The sequence below is a fragment of the Stegostoma tigrinum genome, chromosome 6 (genome assembly GCF_030684315.1).
Source record: "Stegostoma tigrinum isolate sSteTig4 chromosome 6, sSteTig4.hap1, whole genome shotgun sequence".
Classification (NCBI taxonomy): domain Eukaryota; kingdom Metazoa; phylum Chordata; class Chondrichthyes; order Orectolobiformes; family Stegostomatidae; genus Stegostoma; species Stegostoma tigrinum.
The window spans coordinates 59283575-59306687 of record NC_081359.1 but is presented as its reverse complement, the minus strand read 5'-3'; the positions used below and the strand labels follow the sequence as shown (position 1 = coordinate 59306687).

The following is a 23113-nucleotide window of genomic DNA, read 5'->3' as shown; positions in this document are numbered from 1 at the left end:
GATGCACTACATCTTTCCTACATCTCTTAAGTTAAAATGAAAACTTTTGAACCATCCTATAACTACAGCTTCTTTCTTTACTAAAACCTCAAAAGTGGAATTCTCGGCTTTTCCTTCCTTTGATTACAAAAACCATCATGGTTGAATAAAGCGTACTGTGCCCTATAGTGTTTAGTTCACGTTTATCTCATTTTCTGCTATGCTCCGTCTGCAGTTTGAGGTATAACCTTGATTTTTAGTTGTGGCACCCCATTCTGTTATGTAGGGAGGTGTCGTTTCTTTTTATTTTTCTTTAGAATAGACTATTCAGTACTTAATTCTGCCCATCCTTGGATTTGAACATTTCTTCTATCATGGCATTTGCTTTAATTTTGTTTAGTTTTGCATGTTACTGACTTTTGCAGTGTGCAATATCTTGTAAATTAGTTTATTTCACATTTTTTGTAAGATGCATTGTTTCCTACGTGTACATAAAGATACATTTTAAAACTCTTCATAAAGCACTTCTTTTGATATCTGAAGATTTTTTCAGTGTTATTTTAAACTAATAATGGTGCCACTTTTGTTTTAAATTGCAGCATGGTTGATTGGCTTTCATGGCCATTAGCCCGAAACATAGACAAATGGATTATTGGCTTATTGAAAGGTTTAGCAGCTGTGAAAAAATTCAGCATTTTGATTGAAGTCACACTTGCAAAAATTGAACAGGTCAGTTTGAAGTTTTTGAGAAAATTTATAACTTGGGTTGTGGATGAGGTTGTAGATTTGCTCGCTGACCCGGTGTGTTTGGTTGCAGATGTTTTGTCGCTCTGTTAGGTGAAATTGTCACTGCGCCTCCAGCGAAGCATTGGTGTTCTGTCCAGCTTGTTATTTATATGTCTCGGTTTGCTGTAGCCCACAAACCAACAACCACACTGCGATAGCTACTGTTGAATGTAAGGGATTGGATACCCACAGCCAGTAAAACTAACGTAATATACAAAATGCTATGCAAGGACTGTGAAAACCATTACGTAGGCCAAACTGGAAGAAAACTGACCATGAGGATACCTGACCACCAACTAGCCACCAAGAAACGTGACCAATTCTCATTGGTCTCAATGCACACGGACAAAGAAGGACAACAGGACAAAGAATGAATTTGACTGGGACAACACATCCATAATAGCACAAGCCGAACAGAGATCTGCCAGGGAATTCCTGTAGGTCTGGCATTCTAACAACAAACACAGTGTACTGAACCCGATATACAAACCATTGAAAAACAGAACCAGATGTGATGCCACCCACCCCAGCAAACTGAAGCATATAAATAACAAGTGAGACAGAACACCAATGTGTCACTGGAGACGCACTGACAATGGTAACTAGCAGGGTGAGGAAATGTCTATAACCAAACACATTGTGGACTTGCACACCGAGCCAATCTGAACTGGTCAGTCTCACCTTATTGGATTAATTTTGAAATTAGTTGAGGTAAATGACATATCCATATAATATATTTATTCAAAATGTTTAACTTTGGATGGAGATTAAAGAGCCATAAAATGAAATGTCAGTACATTCTTGGAGATCAATGGTTGTTGCTACAAGTAATGATTTGAAGTTGTGCTGATAAGTTTTCCTTTGCTTTAGTTGTCATACCAGGAGTGAATGTAACATCTAAAATGAAATGCAGCATTTAAAATAACCCTGAACATGGAGTGGAACTAGGGTGCACCATGAAAAACAAATTACAAAACACTGGAGTTGGGCTTTTGCAACTGAGTCGGTTTCTGAAAAAAAAATATTATTCTTGCTAATTAACCCCAACATTTCCTGTGTGAGATCGTGTTATTACATTAAAAGTTCCTTGGCTGTGACTCACTTAAGGGCTTTCTGTGGTTTATCTCAATGCAAGTTGTTTTGTATGTCTTTAGACCATCCACAGATATATATTTCATATTTCCAGGTGTTCTCCAGATTATTTTATCCAATTGTAAGAGCAGGAGCTCTTGAAGTATTAAAATACATGCTGCTTAGTTTCCAACATTCACCAGAAGCTTTCCACATTGTAAGTATGACGCCTCCTCTGGAAAGGGCAAAGGGTAGGCAGAATGAAAATAGTTTTCACCATTAACTAGAACTTCTGAATCAGCACTATAAACATCATGGTAATTTTACAGTTGTATAAGCATTAATAGAACCATTTTGACAGGTACAGTAAGTCATCCAAGTTGCAGTTGTGCCTTTGAAAATGGAAATTTAACTGAAATGGCTTTTAAGTGAATCATAATGAAATCCATGTTAAAGCCACACGTGAGATTTTCAGACCTGACCTTCTAGCAACTGCATTTCTGTGGTGAGTCCAGCTGAGTTTCTGATCACTGGTAACCCCCAGGATATTGATCGTGGGGAATTCAGTAATGGTAACGCCACTGAATGTCAAGGTCGTGGTTAGATTGTCCCTTATTGGAGATGGTCATTGCCTAACATTTGTGTGGTATGTTTCTACATGCTACTTGTCAGCCCAAGCCTGGATATTGTCCACGTCTTGTTACATTTGATCAGATTGCTGTGCTACAAAAACTACAGTATTTATCCCCCATTGTAACCACATTTTGAGGCTTGAAAGTTGTGACAGCTCCTCTGAGTACTGGGCGAGATTGGTGATAGGGAGAGCCTTGAAAGTAAAGGCTTACTGAAATGGAAGCAGAGCTCTTAGAATGCTTGTCAGACCTCCACTGTGACCATTGCTGTCTTTGAGCTTGTGACCCTGAATTTAAGCTTACAAGCTTGGGGTCCTGATCCCGACTTTGGGAAGCTCTACAGTACAGTAAATGTAAATAAATGTTTAAAGAACAATATACACGCCTAACTTCTGATTGATGGAGTGGGTTCTATGCAGTCGTAGAAGGTGATTGTGCAGATAGCAGCTGAATAAATCCCAGGGCTTCAATGCAAGATTAGAGCACCGAGCGAAGTGATGAGAAAAGGGGCGGCTAAACATTCTGTGGCAAACCATGCTGGAAGGAACACTGCAGTGTTAGATTGATATATTGCCTCTGTCATGTATGACACATAAAACAGAAAAAAGAAAGTTAACTTTGGTAAGACTTAGAATCTTCGAGTCAGACAGACAGACCTTTTGGTCCAACTCGTCTATGTTGACTAAGTTTTCCAAATTAAACTAGTTCCATTTGCCTGCATTTGATCCATATCCCTCTAAACCTTTCCTGTTCATGTACCTGCCCAAATGCCTTTTAAATGTTGTAACTATACCTGCATCTGTCACTATCTGTGTGGAAGAATCTGACCTCAATTCCCTTTTAAATAGTACTCCTCTCACCTTCAAAATATGGCCTCTAGTTTTGAACACCCCACCCTTGCTGTAAGGTTTGGCACTAAAACTGAATTACTTGCTGTCCTTTTAGAGCAATTCAAAATAGATTCTAGGCACTATTTTGAAGAGCATCCCTCCTTCCTTTATACACAGACACACATGTGCTTCTGCCAAAAAAAATGAATACTGAGAATGGTTTTGTTAGATCACCAAGTGTTGTAGGTACAAATTTCCTCGTCCACAAAGAATAGAAGAGAGTAGATGAAAAGAAGCGCTGAAGTATGCTGCAAGGTGTGTTATCAGCTGTTTACTGCAAATATGACCTGTATTTTCACAGGTTAATTTATTTTCCTGTAACAGTGACATTAAAGAATATTAAATACATTTAATGAGTGTTGAAAGGCTTATCAATAAAAAAATTCATGCTGAAATAAGTGACCTTTAACATAAACAGTAACCTCTGGCTCGAGTTTCCACTTTGTGTAATTGAAGTTATTGAATTGTGGGTGTTACTGGCTAGAACAGTAGAACAACCTGGTTGTTCCCTATCCCTTATTACCCTTGAAATGCTGCTTTTTAAGAAATGGAATCTTGGAATACAGGTATTCAGAGAGAGATTGTTGTTGAGCAAGAGGGTGAAAGCTTATGGAGGCAGAAATGTGGAGTAATCAGTTCAGTCGTGGATCTCATTGAGTCCGAGCAAGTCAAAGCTTCCAGATGGCTTATTCTTGATCCTAATTCTCAGTGTTAAATATTCACACTCTCCAGCACTAATGCACAGTGCAGCATTGGTATACAAGGTATACTGTTGCAATTCACCAATGTTTATTCAGCAACACCTTCCCAACCCACAACTTCTGCTTCTCCAGGAAGGACAAGCACAAGGGCAGGCGAGACTTTGAACATTGCCCACCTGCAGGATTTCCTTCAGGGGACACACCATTCTGATCTTGCAATATTTCACCATTTCTTCAATTTTGCTGGGTTGAAATCCTGAAACTTCCTAATGTATCCATTGGTATATCTACAGTAAACGCATGGCGATGTTTAATAAGCAGCTATCTTTCCAAGAGCAATCGGGTATGTGGTCCAAATGCTGGCTTTACTAGGGACACACACATTTGTGAAATAATAAGTCTAGTAGAATTTTATGTATGATTACTGGTTAAAAATGACAAGTAGCTACTATATCTCATTTCTGGATCAGCAGTTGTGATTCCTGGCTTTCTGTGCTGCTGTGAACTTCTGACAGTCATCCTGAGCCCTTTTAACTTAGGCATGTGACTTCTGTACTGTGAGATACATGTACATAGCTTTCCTTAACTTTTGTCAGCACTTGTTTAGCAGCAATCTGCTGACTGATGCCCAGTTTGGGTTTGCAAGGGCCAGTCAGAACCTGACCTCATTACAGCCTTAGTTCAAAGATTCACACGAGCTGAATTACAGATCTAAGGTGAGAGTGGCTGCCCTTGACATCAAGTAATCCCTGCAAAACTGGAGGGAATCGTAGAAAGCTCTTTGTTGATTGGAGTTATACCTGGTACAAAGAAGATAATTGTAGTTGTTAAAAGTCCGACATCTTGCCTCCAGGGCATCTCTGAGGGAGTTCTTCAGAGTAGTGTCCCAGGCCCAAACATCTTCAGCTGCTCCATCAATGATCTTCCCTCCATCATCAGGTCAGAAGTGGACACAATGGCACATTTTTAGCACTACTTGCAACGGTCCCATGACCAAATGCAACCTGATTTGGTTAATATGCAGGTTTGGGCAAATGAGTGGCAGGTAATACTTGTGTCATACAAATGACAGTTCCCAACTAGAGAGAATCTGGCTATCACTCTTTAACATTCAGTAGCAAAACCATCACTGAATTTCCCATTTAACAATGTGGGGTTGACCATTGAGGAGTAACTGAACTGGCAGGTCCGTATAAATACTGTAGCTATAACAGTGGGTTTGAGACAGAGTCTTGCAGCAAATAACTCACTTACTGACTTCCGAAGGCCTGTTCATCATCTACAAGGCAAATGACAGGAGTGTGAGATGGTCTTACCTCCACCTACCTCAATGCGTGCAGCCCCAACAACATTCACGAAGGTTAACATCACCTAGGACAAAACAGCTCACTTGATTGGCACCACATTCACAAACTTTCACTTCCTCGCCATTGATGCTCAGTAGCATCAAAGCGTGCCGTCTACAAGATGCACTTCAAAAATTCACCAAGACTCCTTAGACAGCACCTTCCCCACCCATGACCACCAACAATCCAGAAAGGCAAGGGTAGCAAATATGTGGGAATGTCACCTGCAAATTCCCCTCCAAGTCATTCACCATCCTCACTTGGTAACGTATTGTCATTCTTTTAGTGTTACCTGGGTCAAAATCCTGTAACTCCTTCCTAATGGCATTGTGAGTCTACCTACATCAAGTGGTTTGCAGCAGTTCTAGAAGGCAGCTTGCCACTATTTTCTCAAAGGCAACAAGTGACGGGAAATAAATACTGTTTCTCTGGTCTGAGAAGAGAGCATAAATACAGAGTGAACACCACTGTTGTGAAGTTAACATCCATGAATTAATTTTATAAATTGTAAGCTTTTGATATTGGAGTCTTGCCTGCTTAGAAACTGATAATTTACAGATACTACACATGCCACACAAGCCTTCCTTTTTGGAATGTGTGTTCAGAAATTACAGGTGCATCTGCCATAATTCTTCAATTGTTAACCTTTAACTGTATTGAAGATTTTAGGAAGTGTGTGTATAATATGCTATTGGAGACCTGTAAACTCCTTTAATAAAATTAGCCACGTTATTTCATTTTTACTTATTGATGTAGTTAATGACTAATGGAAGCTGTTGGTGGGCTGAGTTGTATGTTGAGCTTAGGTGATTCTATCATGTAAGTACTGGTCTTAGTTCTTACTGAAATGAGTTGTAGACATATGAACATACAGATTTGAAGGAGGAATAGGTCACTGGGCCCTTTGAGCCTGTTCCACAATGCAATCAGATCATGATTGATCTGATTACACCACATTCCCACTTGCCCTTGATGACTATTCTCCCCCTTGTTTATCAACCAGCAACTTCCTGGTGTGTATTGTGGAGCAAATGGACTGGCAATTCATTAAAATAGTTTTGCACTCAAGTATTTTGTTTATCTGTGACTTAAAGAGTAACTTACAGTAATTCATAGCATGTTATTCCACAGCTTGTCTCCGATATTCCCAAATTAGTTTTGTCTCTGTCTAAAGAGGGATCTAACTCTGGTACGTGCTGTCTTCAACAATTATCTGAATTGGTGCACTGCATGATCTTCCGGTTTTCGGGCTTTCCTGACCTATATGAACCTGTCATAGATGTACTAAAGGTAAATGGTAAGATTTTTAACAATTCACTGTTGTTGAGTAACACTGTCAAATAGTATTATCAATGACGTTTTTCAAGCACGTTAAGTTAAAAATACTGAAAGATAAAAGCAAAATAGTGCACGTTGGAAATCTGAAACAGAAATTAGAAACTTCTGGAATTATTCGGCAGGTCAATCACAATCAATAGAGAAAGGAACAGAATTAATGTTTCCACTCTGTGACATTTCATAAGGGGTACTTTTGAAATAAAAATATTTAATATAATCAAATATTTTAGGTATGCATTTATTTAAACCTTTAAGGCCTCTTTACTCCGACAAGCATATTACTGGTCAATATGCCACAGTTAAAATGTACCTTGATCAATGGCTCATCAGTTTCCTCAGTCCAAGAGATTCATTAATTACAGGAAGTTGCATCTCCTGTCTAAGCCAGCAGAATGCATGAGTTTACTATATTCAAAGATCTAATTTCCTCCTTGTGCCTGCCTTTTAGTACCCTTGACTTGTAGTTCAAAAATCTTCCTAGTTTATCTTTTAATATAATTAAAACTCAGCCTCCATTTCTTTCTGAGAAAGAGAATTCCAAAGAATAATGAAATTCTGAGAGTAGGAATTTATCCTTGTCTGTCTTAACTGAAAGGCTCTTTTGTTTTTAAACTGGACCACTAGCTCGAGATCCACCGCAACCCCTCCCACAACAAAAAAATGCTTTATCATAATATGTACCCTATTAACTCTTCTACCCTAACACTACCACCTCCCCCACCCCTCTGTACTGTCCTGCTTCCCAAAACCTTATTTGTTTCAATAAAGCCACCTCTCATACTTCTCAGCTACAATTAGTGTAGACCCAAGGTATTCAACCTTTACTTCTGTAAAGTAATCCTTTTTATTCCAGGAATCAGCCAAATGAATTTCGACTGAACTGCTTCCAATGCATGTTTGTCCCTCCTTCAGTAAGGAGGCAAAAACTGTGTGCACCATTTTAGATGTGGTTTCACCCATGCCTTCACAAATGAATAAAACCAAGAACTGCAGATGCGGAAATTCTGAAACAAAAGACAAATTGCTGGAGAAACTTAGCAGGTCTGGTACAATTTGTGGAGAGAAAGCAGAGTCCAGTGACCATTCCTCAGAGCTCTTATGTTTCGTCTTTCTGTCTTTTTATTTGTTTTCTATCCCTGTTTCATTCTTCTTTGTTCCGATACTTGCCATGTTCTGTTTCTCCTCAGTCCCAGATTTGAGTATTGCCAGGGAAGTTGTACCAAATTTATCCAATTTTACTCTGACCTCATTGTCTTCTGCTGCTGCACAGGATTGCGGCTAAATATTTTCTTAAGTATTGGTTCTCCTGTTGCAGATTTTCTTTTTAAACAAAGAGTTTGACTTTGTCTCCATCTCTCTCTGGAGTAAGCCATCATCATTTTGGATAGGAGTCTCAATGAGATTTATTTTGTTTCATTACCAGATAAGTACTGAGAATCTATAGTCTTATTGAAAGTGGAATACTGCAAAAAATTGCCTTGAATAAAACGATAGTATAATCTTGTGAATCCCTTTTGTGTAACAAGATAAAATGTATGCCTCTGTTTTAGGACTTTCCAATTCCAAATGAGGAGAAAATAAAGTACCTGCTCAATCAAAATGCCTGGACAACACAGAAGAATGCATTGGGACCTTTGTATCCAAGACTTGCAACCAAATCAGAGACGGGCAGGGTAGGGCTGGTCAACCTTGGCAATACCTGCTATATGAACAGTGTCATTCAGGCTCTCTTCATGGCTTCTGAGTAGGTATCTGAAGCACCTGAGATATTAATAACTTTGACTTTGAATGTTGCTTTTATTGATGACCATTCATATTCTTCAGCTGTGTGAATTACTTGTATAGATGTGTAAGAAATTTTGAGTGTTAGGCCATATGTGGAAAGCACTCCTGTACAGTAACCGGTTTCTGTCATGCTACCTGCAACAACTTTCAGTTTAGAAGTTGAAATAATCTGGACACAATGATTTGCACTTCAGTGCTATCTAGTTTCAGATTACAGTTTCTGAAAGGGATATATGTTTTAAATGAGGCAGGTCATGGTCTGCTTACTTATCCTCCATACCTGAGCCCTTACTTAAAGGACTCAGTATAGCACTTGAAAGCTAGCTCCTAAGTGGTGGTAAGTGAACCTTTTGTCTGTTTGGACTGATACATAAGCGTGTCTCTTGGTGCTTTCTATAGCCATTCATTTGTTTCTAAACTGCTGTTGTTGTAATATGGGGAAACGTGGCAAACAATTTCTCTATAAGGTTTGAAAATCAGTAATCAAATGCTGACCTAAAAGTGGAAACTGTCACGTTTATTAAGGTAAAATTTATTTTTGCCATTGAAGGGCGAGCTCTTTTAATGTACATTTCAGCAAATGTCACCAAGCAGTTACCGTGTTGCAGTGTACAACTTAGCAGATGGGTCTTCTTTAAAATCAAAAAATAGTTTGTTATAGCATCCTTACAGTGTTTGAACAATACACTGCTTTCCTCCTTTCTGTCTACATAATCATGATAGGAATTCAGAATTAATTAATTGGTTGTTTATGAGGAAATAAAGCATTACATAAAATATTTTTCAGAAATTATTTCATCATTTCTGTTTTCTCTGTCATTAGATTAAAACTCAATTTGAATAGCTTTCTTACAAATGAAGTAATTTTCTAACAGTACTGCAAGTTATGCAACGTAAATATACATAGAGAGATTGTAGGAACTGCTGATGCTGGAGAATCTGAGATAACACGCTGTGAAGCTGGATGAACACAGCAGGCCAAGCAGCATCGGAGGAGCAGGAAAGTTTGACGTTTTGGGTCGAGAAGAAAGAAAGAAGAAAGAAACATCAAACTTTCCTGCTCCTCCAATGGTGCTTGGCCTGCTGTGTTCATCCAACTTCACACCATGTTATCTATGTATAGAGAGAGAGACAGATTTGTTTATATTATTACAGTTTGCTTCTCCAATGTTTACCCCTCTGAGGTCATGAACTATTTGTGTAGAGTTGATCAACTTAAGACTATTTACTGACACAAAAAAGTCATTCTGACTGGCTGAGTAGAAGGACAAAGAACGATGCAGGCCTGCTCTCTGCTTTAGCTTCAACCAGTGACCATGGAGGGGGAAAGAACTAGTGGTGAGGATCTAGTGTTTGTGATGGGATGCTGTGAGACCACGGGTTTGGTCTTTCTGGTATCAGACTAGAGGAAAAGAGTCTCATCTAAGACTGGAGAAAGACCAGCATTTTGAATTGTGAACAACAGATGGCTTACTGAAATAGTGCTGTACTACAGCTGTGTCATGATTGTCTGCACAGAAACTTTGTGATGTTGTCAAGGGGTAGCATTTGGTGAGGAGGTAGAGGAGGCAAAAAATAATTTTGGGATCTCCATATATAATGGGTAAGAAAAAAAAGTCATTACTTTGCTTAATGTAGCTGTGGTTGGATAGAAATGAATGACACCAAGCAAGACCCGAGATAGTCAATAGAAGCATTGCAGGAGAATGGTGTGGCGTGATAGGTTAGAGAAAGAAGGAGATCATGTGTCATAATCACTCAAATATCACTTGTTACTTTGGTAGGGCAATTTGTGTATTGTAGAAGGATAGAATCCTGTTTGAAGAGTTGATATGTTGTTAAAGTCAACATGAATGTGAGCATAGAGTAGAGGGGTTACCGACACAATGAGAAACTTTTGAGAGGAGGGAAAGGTTAGAATGTACAGCAGCAGTTTGTACCATTAACGAGATTGGGTTCATGGTACGGATTTTTTTTTAAAGGAAAGTTAATTATTTACAATGTCTGAAAATTTCAGGGTGAGGAAGGAATGTTAAATCTTCCTCAGTTTAGTAAGAATAGGATTAAGAGTGCAGGAGAGCGGTCTCTAAGAAGGCATAAAAGAAAATGAGAAATATTAGTTTAGCCTTGGATAGTACAGAGTATATGGTGGTAGAGGTTAAGAGGTTGATTAAAACAGGAGTGAGGACAATGTGAATCGAGATGGAATTAGAAAACAGTGAGAATGAGATGTTATTTCAGCTCATAGGATGAATGGAGGAGAGGAAGAAGGATATCTTTGGGACCTGGGTGGCCATGAGAATTGAGAGGGAGTGCAGTAGTCCAAGCTGACTTCAGACATGCCGTAATGCTATTGAAGGAGACTGATTCACAATCATTAATGATGAAACTTCAATGGCTACTTGTTTTTGTGGAACATAGTCAGGTATGGAATTTACTTTACATAAATTTAAAACCTCCAGTTCTTTTGAATTCAATAACTGTGTGATTTATATGGTATCCTAATCTAAAAGGCAACGTGTACTACACATTGAATTCAAAATGTTGCAAACTCTAATAGGATTCTAGTCTGGTCGGGCGGTACGGTGGGATTAGTGGTTAGGACTGCTGCTTCACAGCACCAGGGGCCTGGATTCAATTCCTCTCTTGGCAGTCTTTGTGGAGTTTGCACATTCTCCCCATATCTGTGTGGGTTTCCTCTGTGTGCTCCGGTTTCCTCCTACAGACCAAAGATGTGCAGGCTAGGTGGATTGGCCATGCTAAATTGCCCATAGTGTCCAGGGATGTGTAGATTAGGTGGGTTATGGGGGGGTGGGTCTGCGTGGGACACTGAGAGTCAGTGTGGAGTTAGTAGGTCAAATGGCCTGTTTCCACACTGTAGGGAGTCTGCGTCTAAGATGAGATGTCCAAAGGAAATCAAGCTGCCAGAAGAGGGCTGACGGACAAAATCAGGCTAATTTTGGTGATTGTTCATAGAAGCATGAAATGATGAGTGCTTTGACATGCAGCGAGATCTGGTGTTTTATTGTATGAATTCCAAGAGATTAGTGTGCAGGTGCTGCTAGTAAATAGAAAAGTTAATAGAATGCTATCACTTCTTTCAAGCATAATTGAATACAAAAGTTGAGAAGTTATGTTTCATTTGCACAGGTCATGAGTGACACTGTGCAGTACTGATCTGCACTGTATTGTAGAAGGATAGAATCCTGTTTGAAGAGTTGATATGTTGTTAAAGTCAACATGAATGTGAGCATAGAGTAGAGGGGTTACCGACACAATGAGAAACTTTTGAGAGGAGGGAAAGGTCTGCAGTACTGATCTGTTGGGCACCTTATTTAAGAAAGAATGTAAATGCGTTGGAAGCAATTCAGAGAAGGTTTACGAGACCAATACCTGGAATCGGCTAGGTATCTTGAGACAAGGTTGGTTAGCTAGGTTTGTGTTGACTAGAGTTTAGAGCAAGAGGCAATTTCATCGAAATAGAAGATTCTTAGAGGTCTTGACAGGCTGGATGTGGAGAGAATGTTTTCTATTGTGGGATAATCTCAAACAAGGGGTCATTGTTTAAAAATATTGAGTCATCCATTAAAACTGATGAGACAAAAGAAAGGCCTTCAAAACACTCTTCATGAATAGCTTTTAATTTTTTAAGGCAGAACTAGAAAGACTATTGTTAACCAAGAGAGTAAAAGGGCATTGAGGATAGCCATGAATGTGGATTTGTGGCTTGAGGGAACAAATGGCCTACTCCTGTTCAGTATTCATGCAGTTACAGCACAGAAGGGTGCCATTTAGTTTGAAGTATCTGTGCCAGTTCTATGCAAAGTAAATTCACCCGATGCCACTTTGCGTAATCCTGCAATTCATTCTCCTTTTGGGGTAATGATCCAATTCTCTTTTGAAAGCAACAGTCGAACTTCCTCCATCACTCTCTTCGGCAATATCCACTCGCTATGTACAAATTGTTATTACTGTTTCTTTGTGAATCACATTACGATACTGTCCTCTACTTCTCAATTCTTTCACAGTGGGAACAGTTTCTCTTCACTTATTGTGTCCATACTCCTTTTGGATGTGTCTGCCTACAACAAATCTCTCAATTTTTCTCTCTTCCAAGAAGTAGCCTGAGTTTCTCCAGTCTATGTGTAACTGAAGTTTCTTATGCCTCGAATTATACTTCTGAATCTTTGCTGCACCTTCTTTAATGTCATTAATTTCTTCCTAAAGTGAACCACCCAGAGCTGTGCAGCACTTCAGTTGAGGCTAAACCTGTATTTCATTGAGTTTATCTTGTCTTCTTATTTTGTGGCCCTAACCATCTCTTTACCATGGATGTCCAATATTTCTGTCTGCATTCTCACTAATTCTGAAGGCTCTCTATTTCTTCACAGAAAAGTAAACCAGTCAGTTTCTACATGCTACAACTCACTTCCATCTGCCTGAACTTGTTATAGGGTCCTACAGCATGGAAGCAGACCCTTCTGTCCATGCTGAACATAATCCCAAACTAAGTACATCCTACCTGCTTCTTTAACACCCTTTTGTTGGTTTTCTTTTTGATTTAGTTGCTAATCTATTCTCTATCTTTGGCTCTCTTATTTTTCTTTCACTTCACCTCTGAACCATCTACCATGGATGTCAGTGTATGAGTCAGCCTGTGAAGCCTGCAAAGAAGTTGTTTGATAAGTGGGATCGATTTATACATGCCATATAAAGCAAGAATTGATGGTGTGGGTGGAAACCATTTTGAAATGTAAAAAAAAGTAACATTGCCAGTAACTCTCATTAACTTAGTGTTCCTACTCAACAAACAATCTTTCAGTCTACCTATTTCATCTACCATGAGCATGATCCTTGATGAGACATGTATCCAAAGCCTGAGTATAGACTTTAGACCAATAAAGCACCCAAGTTACAAATTAATGGAAACGTTGTTGTACAAAAAGCCTGATTTTCATTCAGCATGCAAGAAGGGGAAAATAGTTTTGCCCAGCTCAGGGTAACTAATCAGTGAACACCCCTTCTGCCATCATCATGCTTGTTAGCCTTCAAACCAAGTTTTTGCATAACAACAATGCGGGTGGTATTTCATCATAGCCATTCTGTTAGTTATATGGATTTGAACACATCCCACATTAACAAGTTGCATTCTTTACGTAGGCTACTGTTTCACACGCTATCCATCCGAAACTACTTTTTATCTTTGTCCATCCAACCGTTGTAGTTGAAATTGCTGCAGGGAATTTAATTTTGGGTATGGTTTTATTTAGGGGAAACTGCAATGGGTTTTAATTTCATTCTTTTGGCTGTGTAGGCTAGTACCATTATGAATGTTAGCTTCTTGTGTTTTGTGATTCAGTAGAGCTGTTTGTGAACTTACTGTTCCACAGTTCTGTTGCTGGGCAGGTCGAAACCTATGGGCATTTCGTCCATGTTGCCTTATGATGTTGTCGTGTTATTTTACAATTATTTGAATGTCAACAAAAGTTGTCAAAAAATGCCGTTGTACAGATGTGTTTCAGCAGCCTGAGGAATGTCAGGTTCCTTTGTTATTTCTTTTTGCCACATTTGGCCACCTCATTATTGAACAGAAACAAAAGCAGAAATTGCTAGAAAAGCTCAACGGTCTGACAGCATCTGTGGAGAGAAATCATCAGTTCTGTTTTTGTTTCTAATCCCAGTATCTGCAGTTCCTTAGGTTTGTTGTTATTTAACAGTCCTTTCATAAAGTGGTCAGATTTGATAACCTGCTGCTCTCTTCTCTAAAGCTCAATGCTGAACTAAATCTTTCAAGTTTTGAAACTTATTCAAAGATTTAAGCTCAAACATGTAATGTTTATCAGAGTTTATATATCAGAAAATCCACTTGCAAACCAAGATTTATTTTTCCCCAAGATAATGAAATGTGAGGCTGGATGAACACAGCTAGCCCAGCAGCATCTCAGGAGCACAAAAGCTGACGTTTCGGGCCTAGACCCTTCTTCAGAGAGGGGGATGGGGTGAGGGTTCTGGAATAAATAGGGAGATAGGGGGAGGTGGACCGAAGATGGAGAGTAAAGAAGATAGGTGGAGAGGAGAGTATAGGTGGGGAGGTAGGGAGGGGATAGGTCAGTCCAGGGAAGACGGACAGGTCAAGGAGGTGGGATGAGGTTAGTAGGTAGGAGATGGAGGTGCGGCTTGGGGTGGGAAGAAGGGATTGGTGAGAGGAAGAACAGGTTAGGGAGGCAGAGACAGGTTGGACTGGTTTTGGGATGCAGTGGGTGGAGGGGCAGAGCTGGGCTGGTTGTGTGGTGCAGTGGGGGGGAGGGGACGAACTGGGCTGGTTTTGGGATGCGGTGGGGGAAGGGGAGATTTTGAAGCTGGTGAAGTCCACATTGATACCATTGGGCCGCAGGGTTCCCAAGCGGAATATGAGTTGCTGTTCCTGCAAACTTCGGGTGGCATCATTGTGGCACTGCAGGAGGCCCATGATGGATATGTCATCTAAAGAATGGGAGGGGGAGTGGAAATGGTTTGCAACTGGGAAGTGCAGTTGTTTATTGCGAACCGAGCGGAGGTGTTCTGCAAAGCGGTCCCCAAGCCTCCGCTTGGTTTCCTCAATGTAGAGGAAGCCACACCGGGTACAGTGGATGCAGTATACCACATTGGCAGATGTGCAGGTGAACCTCTGCTTAATGTGGAAAGTCTTCTTGGGGCCTGGGATAGGGGTGAGGGAGGAGGTGTGGGGGCAAGTGTCGCATTTCCTGCGGTTGCAGGGGAAGGCGCCGGGTGTGGTGGGGTTGGAGGGCAGTGTGGAGCGAACAAGGGAGTCACGGAGAGAGTGGTCTCTCCGGAAAGCAGACAGGGGTGGGGATGGAAAAATGTCTTGGGTGGTGGGGTCGGATTGTAGATGGCGGAAGTGTCGGAGGATGATGCATTGTATCTGGAGGTTGGTGGGGTGGTGTGTGAGAACGAGGGGGATCCTCTTTGGGTGGTTATGGCGGGGGCGGGGTGTGAGGGGGATGTGTTGCGGGAAATGCGGGAGATGCGGTCAAGGGCGTTCTCGACCACTGTGGGGGGAAAGTTGCGGTCCTTGAAGAACTTGGACATCTGGGATGTGCGGGAGTGGAATGCCTCATCATGAGAACAGATGCGGCGGAGGTGGAGGAATTGGGAATAGGGGATGGAATTTTTGCAGGAGTTTTTGAATTTTTAGAATTTTTGTTATCTCATGTACCTATCCAGTTGCCTTTTAAATGTTGTAACCGTATTCACCTTCACACCTTCTTCCAACAGCTCTTTCCAGACAAGCACAATCCTTTGCGTGAAAAGATAGCCTCTTGGGTCCATTTTAAATCATTCCCCTCTGACTTAAACTTATGTCTTCTAGTTATGGATTCCCCTGCCCTAGGAAAAGACTTTGGCTATTGACCCTATATCTTATTTTATATATTAAACTCTGTCTGAAGGCAATCATATTGACTAATTTTTTTTTTAAAAAGCAGCTATTAGTTTCCGAGGTAGTAGGAACCGCAGATGCTGGAGAATCTGAGATAACCAGGTTTAGAGCTGGATGAACGCAGCAGGTCAAGCAGCGTCATAGGAGCTGGAGAACTGACGTTTTGGGCCTAGAGTTTTGTCTCTTCATCTTCATCCTTAACAACACCATCAATCATAATTTTACCAGTCCCTTTCATACCACTGCCAATGCCCTTGAATCAGTAAAAGGTGTATCAGAAAACAAAAACGTTATAGTTCAACTGTAGTTCATTAGTGCTAAAGTACAGTATATCATAAAAGCAGACTCATTATAGGGACTTGATATATCCAAACCACTGGGGCCATTTCAATATGGGTACTTTCTTCACTGTTCCCTCAAGCTTTTGTTTCCTTGCAATTTAATGCATTATAACATTGATCTGGGTAATTTTAACATCCCATCAATTAAATATGGAAAATTTGGTAAATCTAGTCCACGCTTTGGCTTCATATCAAATCAGCAGGTTTTGTTGTCATTTGGAGCTTCTCACATGAATAAAATTTCTCTTCATACCTTGCTCGAATATATTCCAAAAGCATGAAGATTGGCCATACCAACCAGCAGATATTCCAGTAACCCAGCATCGTCACTGTGACCGCAGTCTCCGTTTCAAACTAACAGCACCACTGCAGCCCAAGTCTGAAACTGCATGCTGTCTTAAACGCTTTTAACTGGTAATTTTGGCATAACACCTTTTGATAGTCTTTGAGCAATCTTTGTCTCTTACTGTGACACTAGACATTTTCATTACATGAAGTGGCTACCTGTTCTGGTGTCAGTTTAATTTGGCTAACTGAAGTGAGTTATGCTTCTGTCATAGTTAAACCATTCTTGCAATTTTTTTGAGGACTCATTCAAATACATGCTTCTTGAGATCAGAATTATGACTGATTCCCACTTACAATTGTTACAGTGTTGAAAGAGGCCATTGGGACCGTTGGGTCTGCACTGATTCATGATGCTGCATTTAGCCTTGGGTACCTTCTTCGGGGGCATTCCTTCCTTTTCCACTGTAGCACTAGCACATCACAAAAACCTCTCTCACTGCAGCACAGCTGTTCAACAAGTTAGCAAATATCATAATTTTTACCTTGGAAACCAGCTTCATACTTCCTTCAAATCCAACGCATCATCCTCCGACATTTCTGCCATCTGCAATCTGACCCCACTACCAAAGACATTTTTCCCTCCCCACCCTTACCTGCTTTCTGGAGGGACCACTTTCCCCGTGGCTGCATCGCCGGCTCCACATCCACCTCCAGCCCCACCACCCCTGGGACTTTTCCCTGCAGCCGGAGCAAGTGCTACACCTGCCCTTACACCTTCTCCCTCACCCCCATTGCAGGCCCTAAGAAGACCTTCCACATCAAACAGATGTTCACCTGCACCTCTGCTAATGTGGTCTATTGTATCTGCTGTTCCCGTTGTAGCCTCCTCTACATCAGGGAAACCAAGCGGAGGCTTGGGGGCCGCTTTGCGGAACACCTACGCTCGGTTTACAACAAACAACTACACCTCCCAACCGCAAACCATTTCAACTCCCCCCTCCTACTCCTTGGATGACATGTCCATCCTGGGCCTCCTGCATTGTCACAATGATACCACCCGAAAGCTGCAGGAACAGCATCCCATACTCCATATAGGAACCCTGCAGCCCAAGGTTATCAATGTGGACTTCACAAGCTTCAAAATCTCCCCTCCCCCAACCACATCCCAAAACCAGCCCAGCTCATCGCCGCCCTAGTAACCATTCCTCCCACCTCAAGCCCCACCCCCATCTCTTACCCACTAACCTCATCCCGCCTCCTTGACCTGTCCATCCTCCCTGGACCGACCTGTGCTCTCCCTAACACCCCACCTAGATTCACCATCACTGGCTCCAACCCCGCCTCTTTGACCTGAGTGTCTTCTCTCACCCTAACTTCTCCTTTATCCATCTTCTATCCGCCTCCCCTCCTTTCCCTATTTATTTCAGAATCCCTTTCCCCTCCCCCATTTCTGAAGAAGGGTCTCGACCTGAAACGTCAGCTTTCCTGCTCCTCTGATGCTGCTTGGCCTGCTGTGTTCATCCAGCTCTACACCTTGTTATCTCAGATTCTCCAGTATCAGCAGTTCCTACTATCTCATACTTCCTTTGTTTTGCTGGAAGATGTGTAGGGGTGTTTTAGATTCCTTTGTATTTATTTCACAACATAACTTGTATTATCTTCACCCAACTGTGTCCAGTTATAAGGCAAATAAAATGTGCATTTGAGGGCAAAAGTTTGATGTTGACTATTATTGTAAGTGCAGTTGTCGTGGCTGAAAGGGTGGTTAACTTGTATGTTGATTGTCCACAACCAGTATTTGTGGCCAGATAACTGGAATTGCTTGATACGCTGGGGTCACTGCATATCTTCATTCTATACTAGATTGATCTAATCCTTAAGTGTATTATCCAACTAATCTCTGTTTTATGCATAATTTTTCAGCTTCTTCATCTTGCTGTCTATTATCTTTGTCATGTAAGGATCTCTGTAATTGTTTGCCATGCAGTGACTATACCTCTGGTTTACGTAGCCCAAAGCCTGTGACTTAGGGCTCTATACTGCACATGGGAGAATCAACTGTCCCCCTCTCCTGTGGTATTATGTGCCTTGCAATGTTTTCCCTGAACATATGAATGGCTACTCTCTGATTCTGGTAGGTTTCTGAAAACATCCTTATATACACAGCTGTATATAATAAGTACATCTCTTAAGTGCATCTCACTAACATGGACTTTTCATCCTTTCTTCATAGTCATTTGCACATGATAAGCCTCACGGTTGCATCATAGTTTGCATCACGTTTCACTTTATCCGTTCTCATTGTAGAATGTCTTCACTGCCTCCTCTTTGAAGGTAGCCCATTATTTCTTTACAGTTTGCCTCTCAATCATTGATTCTGGTTTATCTCAGCCAGATTATCCTCACCCCATCGAAGTTTGCTCACTCCTGATTAACTGTCACTCTAAATTGCTGATTGGCCCTTTCTATTGCCAAACTAAACCTTTAGAGACAAGGATCACTGATCATTAAATGTTTCACTGTGACACTTGATTCACTGCTGCATTCCCAAGAACTTGGCCCAGTTAACGCATACTGTGTAGATAGTTTGCGTAAAGAAACTTTTGCATCACTCTGCCATTTCTGCCCTTTACACTTTTACTATTACCATCTATGTTGGGATAATTAACATTATTCATTACAATTGCTCTAAAATTCATGCATTTTTCTATGATATCCTTGCAAATTTGTTCCTGTGCATATTTTTCCAATTTTGCATGGCTTTTTGACTAAACCAAGTATTTTGATTGCATCTCTTGATGTTAGATCTAGCTAAATTGATTCTGTGCTTGAGTGTTTTGGAATATTACCTGTCTCCAGCATTGCAATATTCTAACTCGCACTATTATCTTTGCATTTTTGAAATTCCTGAACACGATGTATCTCAGTCCTGTCTTCTTCGAGCCAGTTCAGTGTCATATTCCCATGTGACTATCAAGGACTGCTGTTCACCAGTCTTATTTACCACACTGAATTGTCAAATACGTTATCAGTAACCTGAATTTGTTTTTTTTGCATTCCCTCTTCCTTTGGCCCCATCTAATACCTTACCATTTCCTATTTAGTGCTAATATCTCTACCAGTTCCCTGTGCAACTAATATTACCTCTTGATTCCCAACCAGGTTACCTTTGCCAAGGTAAACTCCCCCTAAAAGGCAAATCCTGTCAAGATTTGCATGCAACTGATCAGGTCTTTACTAATCCTGTCTCCTCTAGAACTGGCCCCAATGTTTGAGTAATCTAAAGCCCTCTTTCCTCTGCCATAAGCATTTACTTACTTTAGCCATAGTATTCAGTTGTTTGTAGTACAGAAGCTGACCACTTTTCGAGGTCCTGCCTGTGAGTTTCTTTCCAAACTTTCTATACTCTGACTGCAGGCCATACCATTCTTTACCCATGTCATTGGCTCCAGTGTAGACCATAATAACTGGCTGTTCTTTCCATTGCAGAGTTCTGTACAACTATTCAGTTACTTCTTGATATTGGCACCACAGAGGCGATGTACCATAATGGCCATTGTGTTAATGTGACAGCTTGGCATGACAGGTAGTGGGAGGTATCTCCAGGCAGAGAAGCTTTTGTTATGACCAAGGCTCAGACAACCCAAGTATTTCAGTGCAATTGTCTGCAAAAGTCATGGGTAACTGAACATCTGTGGTGAAGGGTGAGAATTATGCTTTTATTGTTAGTCTAAGCAGGCAGTGGCTGAGAAGATAAGTGACGTACACTCTCACTAAGAAGGTTGATGCTGGTGGTTTGGTGGCATTCTGAATGACACTGAGAGTAGTTGTGGGCTTATTGAAATGGGATTCAAGCTTCGAACAGCGGTTGGAGAGCAGGATGGCCAAGGTATAATTGTTTTGAATAGAGTTTTGGTTGGGGGTCAGTGGTACAGAGTATTCACTGAAAGAAAGGAAAGGTGGGAAGGGTTAGGAAAAGAACAAAAATGGGAAATAGAGTTTATGAACTTCGGATCTGGAGTGTCAAACAAATTTAATGCATAGGTGAGCATTGTGTACGTGCAGTGGTGATGCATTACAGAACACTCTGGAGTCCGTGTTGCTGTAGTAAACTTACACGGATGTTGTAATCTGCAGGTATGGGTAATGATTGTTCTGACTCCACCCTCTTTTCCCTGACACTTTTGCTACTTGACATTGACATTTTCAGGAAGACTTTGAAGGTGGTAGTCTCAGCAACCACAATTTGAATGTACCTTCCTTGGCCTTCAAGTCTGTGGGTATATCTCAAACCCAGAGCTTTTGATTCAGAGCAAAGATGCTACCCATTGCACCACAAGACCTCTATAAGCCCAGTAGAAATGTTTAAAATTAAAATGAGTGGTAGTATTCTGTCCTTCTGAAAAATAATCATTGGTTAAAAGATATGATTGTCATCCCATGTAAATTCAAGACCTTACAGTTCCAGAAGACTTACAAGTAGTGTCACTTAAATTGTACCACTCTGAAAGGGAACATTTAGTTAACTGTTTCTGGAACCTAAATGAGAAATCAGAAGAATCAGTTGTGTGACACTAACATTTTCACATTAATGTTGTCCAGATGAATCTTTGTGAAATTTTTCTGCTTGATTTATACGCTAGCATGCCAGATAACAACATTCTGCATCTGGAAAAACAAATTCAGTCCTTAAAGTACCTTGCCCAGGCAGCCCACTTGAGCATAGGAACATGTTAGACCAATATTAGGATTTATTCTTTATTTATGCTTTATTGATAGCACAGCTGCAACTTGCAACATTGTGATGTTTCCTTCTTGACCTACTTTACACAGTTTAACCCACGCACCAGTTTTCTTCAGTTATTCAAAATATATTGTTTTATTTTCCATAAGCAAAATCAAATCCATTTTTTAACAAAGTACCATGATTGGTGCCACAGAGATGATTTAGCAAATAAAGGCACCAAGAAAACACCAAAGAAGTAAATACTGGAAAGTAACCTAGGTCAGCCAATGCAAACTAATGAGTAATGTTTTGAATTTCAGAAACGTCATTTCATTTTACTTGGTTCTGAAACTCTATTTTCAGTCAGTTTTAAGTATATTTTTAAATTCAAATTTCTATCTTAATGTTCTGAAAAATATGGATTTGCTGTTATGACAGTTTAGGAACTGTGCTGACCTGGCATAATCACAAACGTCTCGCACAATCAGCATGCTCTTGTTAACCTTTAAACCAAATTTTTGCTCCCCTTTTCTAGCTTCAGGCATGCTGTAATGCTGCTGAAGGAGAATGATTCAGAATCATTAATGATGAAACTTCAATGGCTATTTGCTTTTCTGGAACATAGTCAGGTACGGAATTTACTTTACATAAATTTAAAACCTCCAGTTCTTTTGAATTCAATAACTGTGTGATTTATATGGTATCCTAATCTAACAGGCAACGTGTACTACACATTGAATTCAAGATGTTGCAAACTCTAATAGGATTCTAGTCTGGACGGGTGGAACGGTGGCTTAGTGGTTAGGACTGCTGCTTCACAGCTCCAGGGGCTTGGATTCAATTCCACTCTTGGCAGTCTTTGTGGAGTTTGCACATTCTCCCCGTATCTGCGTGGGTTTCCTCTGCGTGCTCCGGTTTCCTCCTACAGACCAAAGATGTGCAGGTTAGGTGGATTGGCCATGCTAAATTGCCCATAGTGTTCAGGGATGTGTAGATTATATAAAGGTGGGTTATGGGGGGGGTGGGTCTGCATGGGACACTGAGAGTCAGTGTGGATTTAGTAGGCCAAATGGCCTGTTTCCACATCGTGGGGCGTCTAAGTCTAAGAACTAAAATTAATAGTTCATCTTGTTTAGCAAGTATAAACTAGATATGCAGCAATTTATGATTTCATTGAAAGAAAACTTACTTGCCTTGTGGTGAAGTTGAAGAATAAGAAAAGTGGGCATTTTGTTGGTTGAGACGCGCTAGAATATCCTATTAACCTGACAGCAGTGATGTTTCGTGTTTTATAATCCATTGCTAATGTGCCATTAGACATTTAGATTTGCATTCCATCTGATACAGAGTCTAACTTTTTGTTCCACTAAATATTTGGATACTTGGATTGGCTGAGGTAGAGTTCTAGTGAAACTAGACCTGAATTATTAGTTAGAGATGTATAAAATAATAAAACATCTGGAAAATAGACTTCAAAACATGTCATGCATCACAGGTTCAAATTGATGAAAAGTAGACTTGAGATCACTTCAAGATGTTATCCATACAATGATCAATGTATAAATGTTCTCGCGTGTACATTAGAGAAAATCCTAGAATTGTTTCAAGAACAGTTGGATACGAAGAGAATTGAATGGTTGATGTACAATCAATTGAGAAATCTTATACCAAATACTCTGAAAAACTAAAACATAAGGAATAGAGTCTTTTGAGCGCTTTACGACATATTTCAGAAAATAGTTGCTCAAATTCTAAATATAATAGTAGGAACAATCCTATTTTGGCTATCTTG

At 40.4% G+C, this 23113-nt stretch overlaps 1 protein-coding gene across 4 annotated transcripts in view; it reads left to right on the top strand.

The window, feature by feature from the left end:
• Positions 1 to 23113, top strand: part of LOC125453626 (ubiquitin carboxyl-terminal hydrolase 35-like) — an 85685-nt gene that overhangs the window by 28549 nt on the left and 34023 nt on the right. For all 4 annotated transcript variants that reach the window (XM_048533409.2, XM_048533410.2, XM_048533411.2 and 1 more), the window contains 5 exons: positions 579 to 708; positions 1952 to 2053; positions 6537 to 6695; positions 8294 to 8487; positions 21857 to 21950. In XM_048533409.2, the coding sequence (XP_048389366.2) occupies positions 579 to 708; positions 1952 to 2053; positions 6537 to 6695; positions 8294 to 8487; positions 21857 to 21950 (679 nt within the window). The remainder of the gene's footprint in view (positions 1 to 578; positions 709 to 1951; positions 2054 to 6536; positions 6696 to 8293; positions 8488 to 21856; positions 21951 to 23113) is intronic.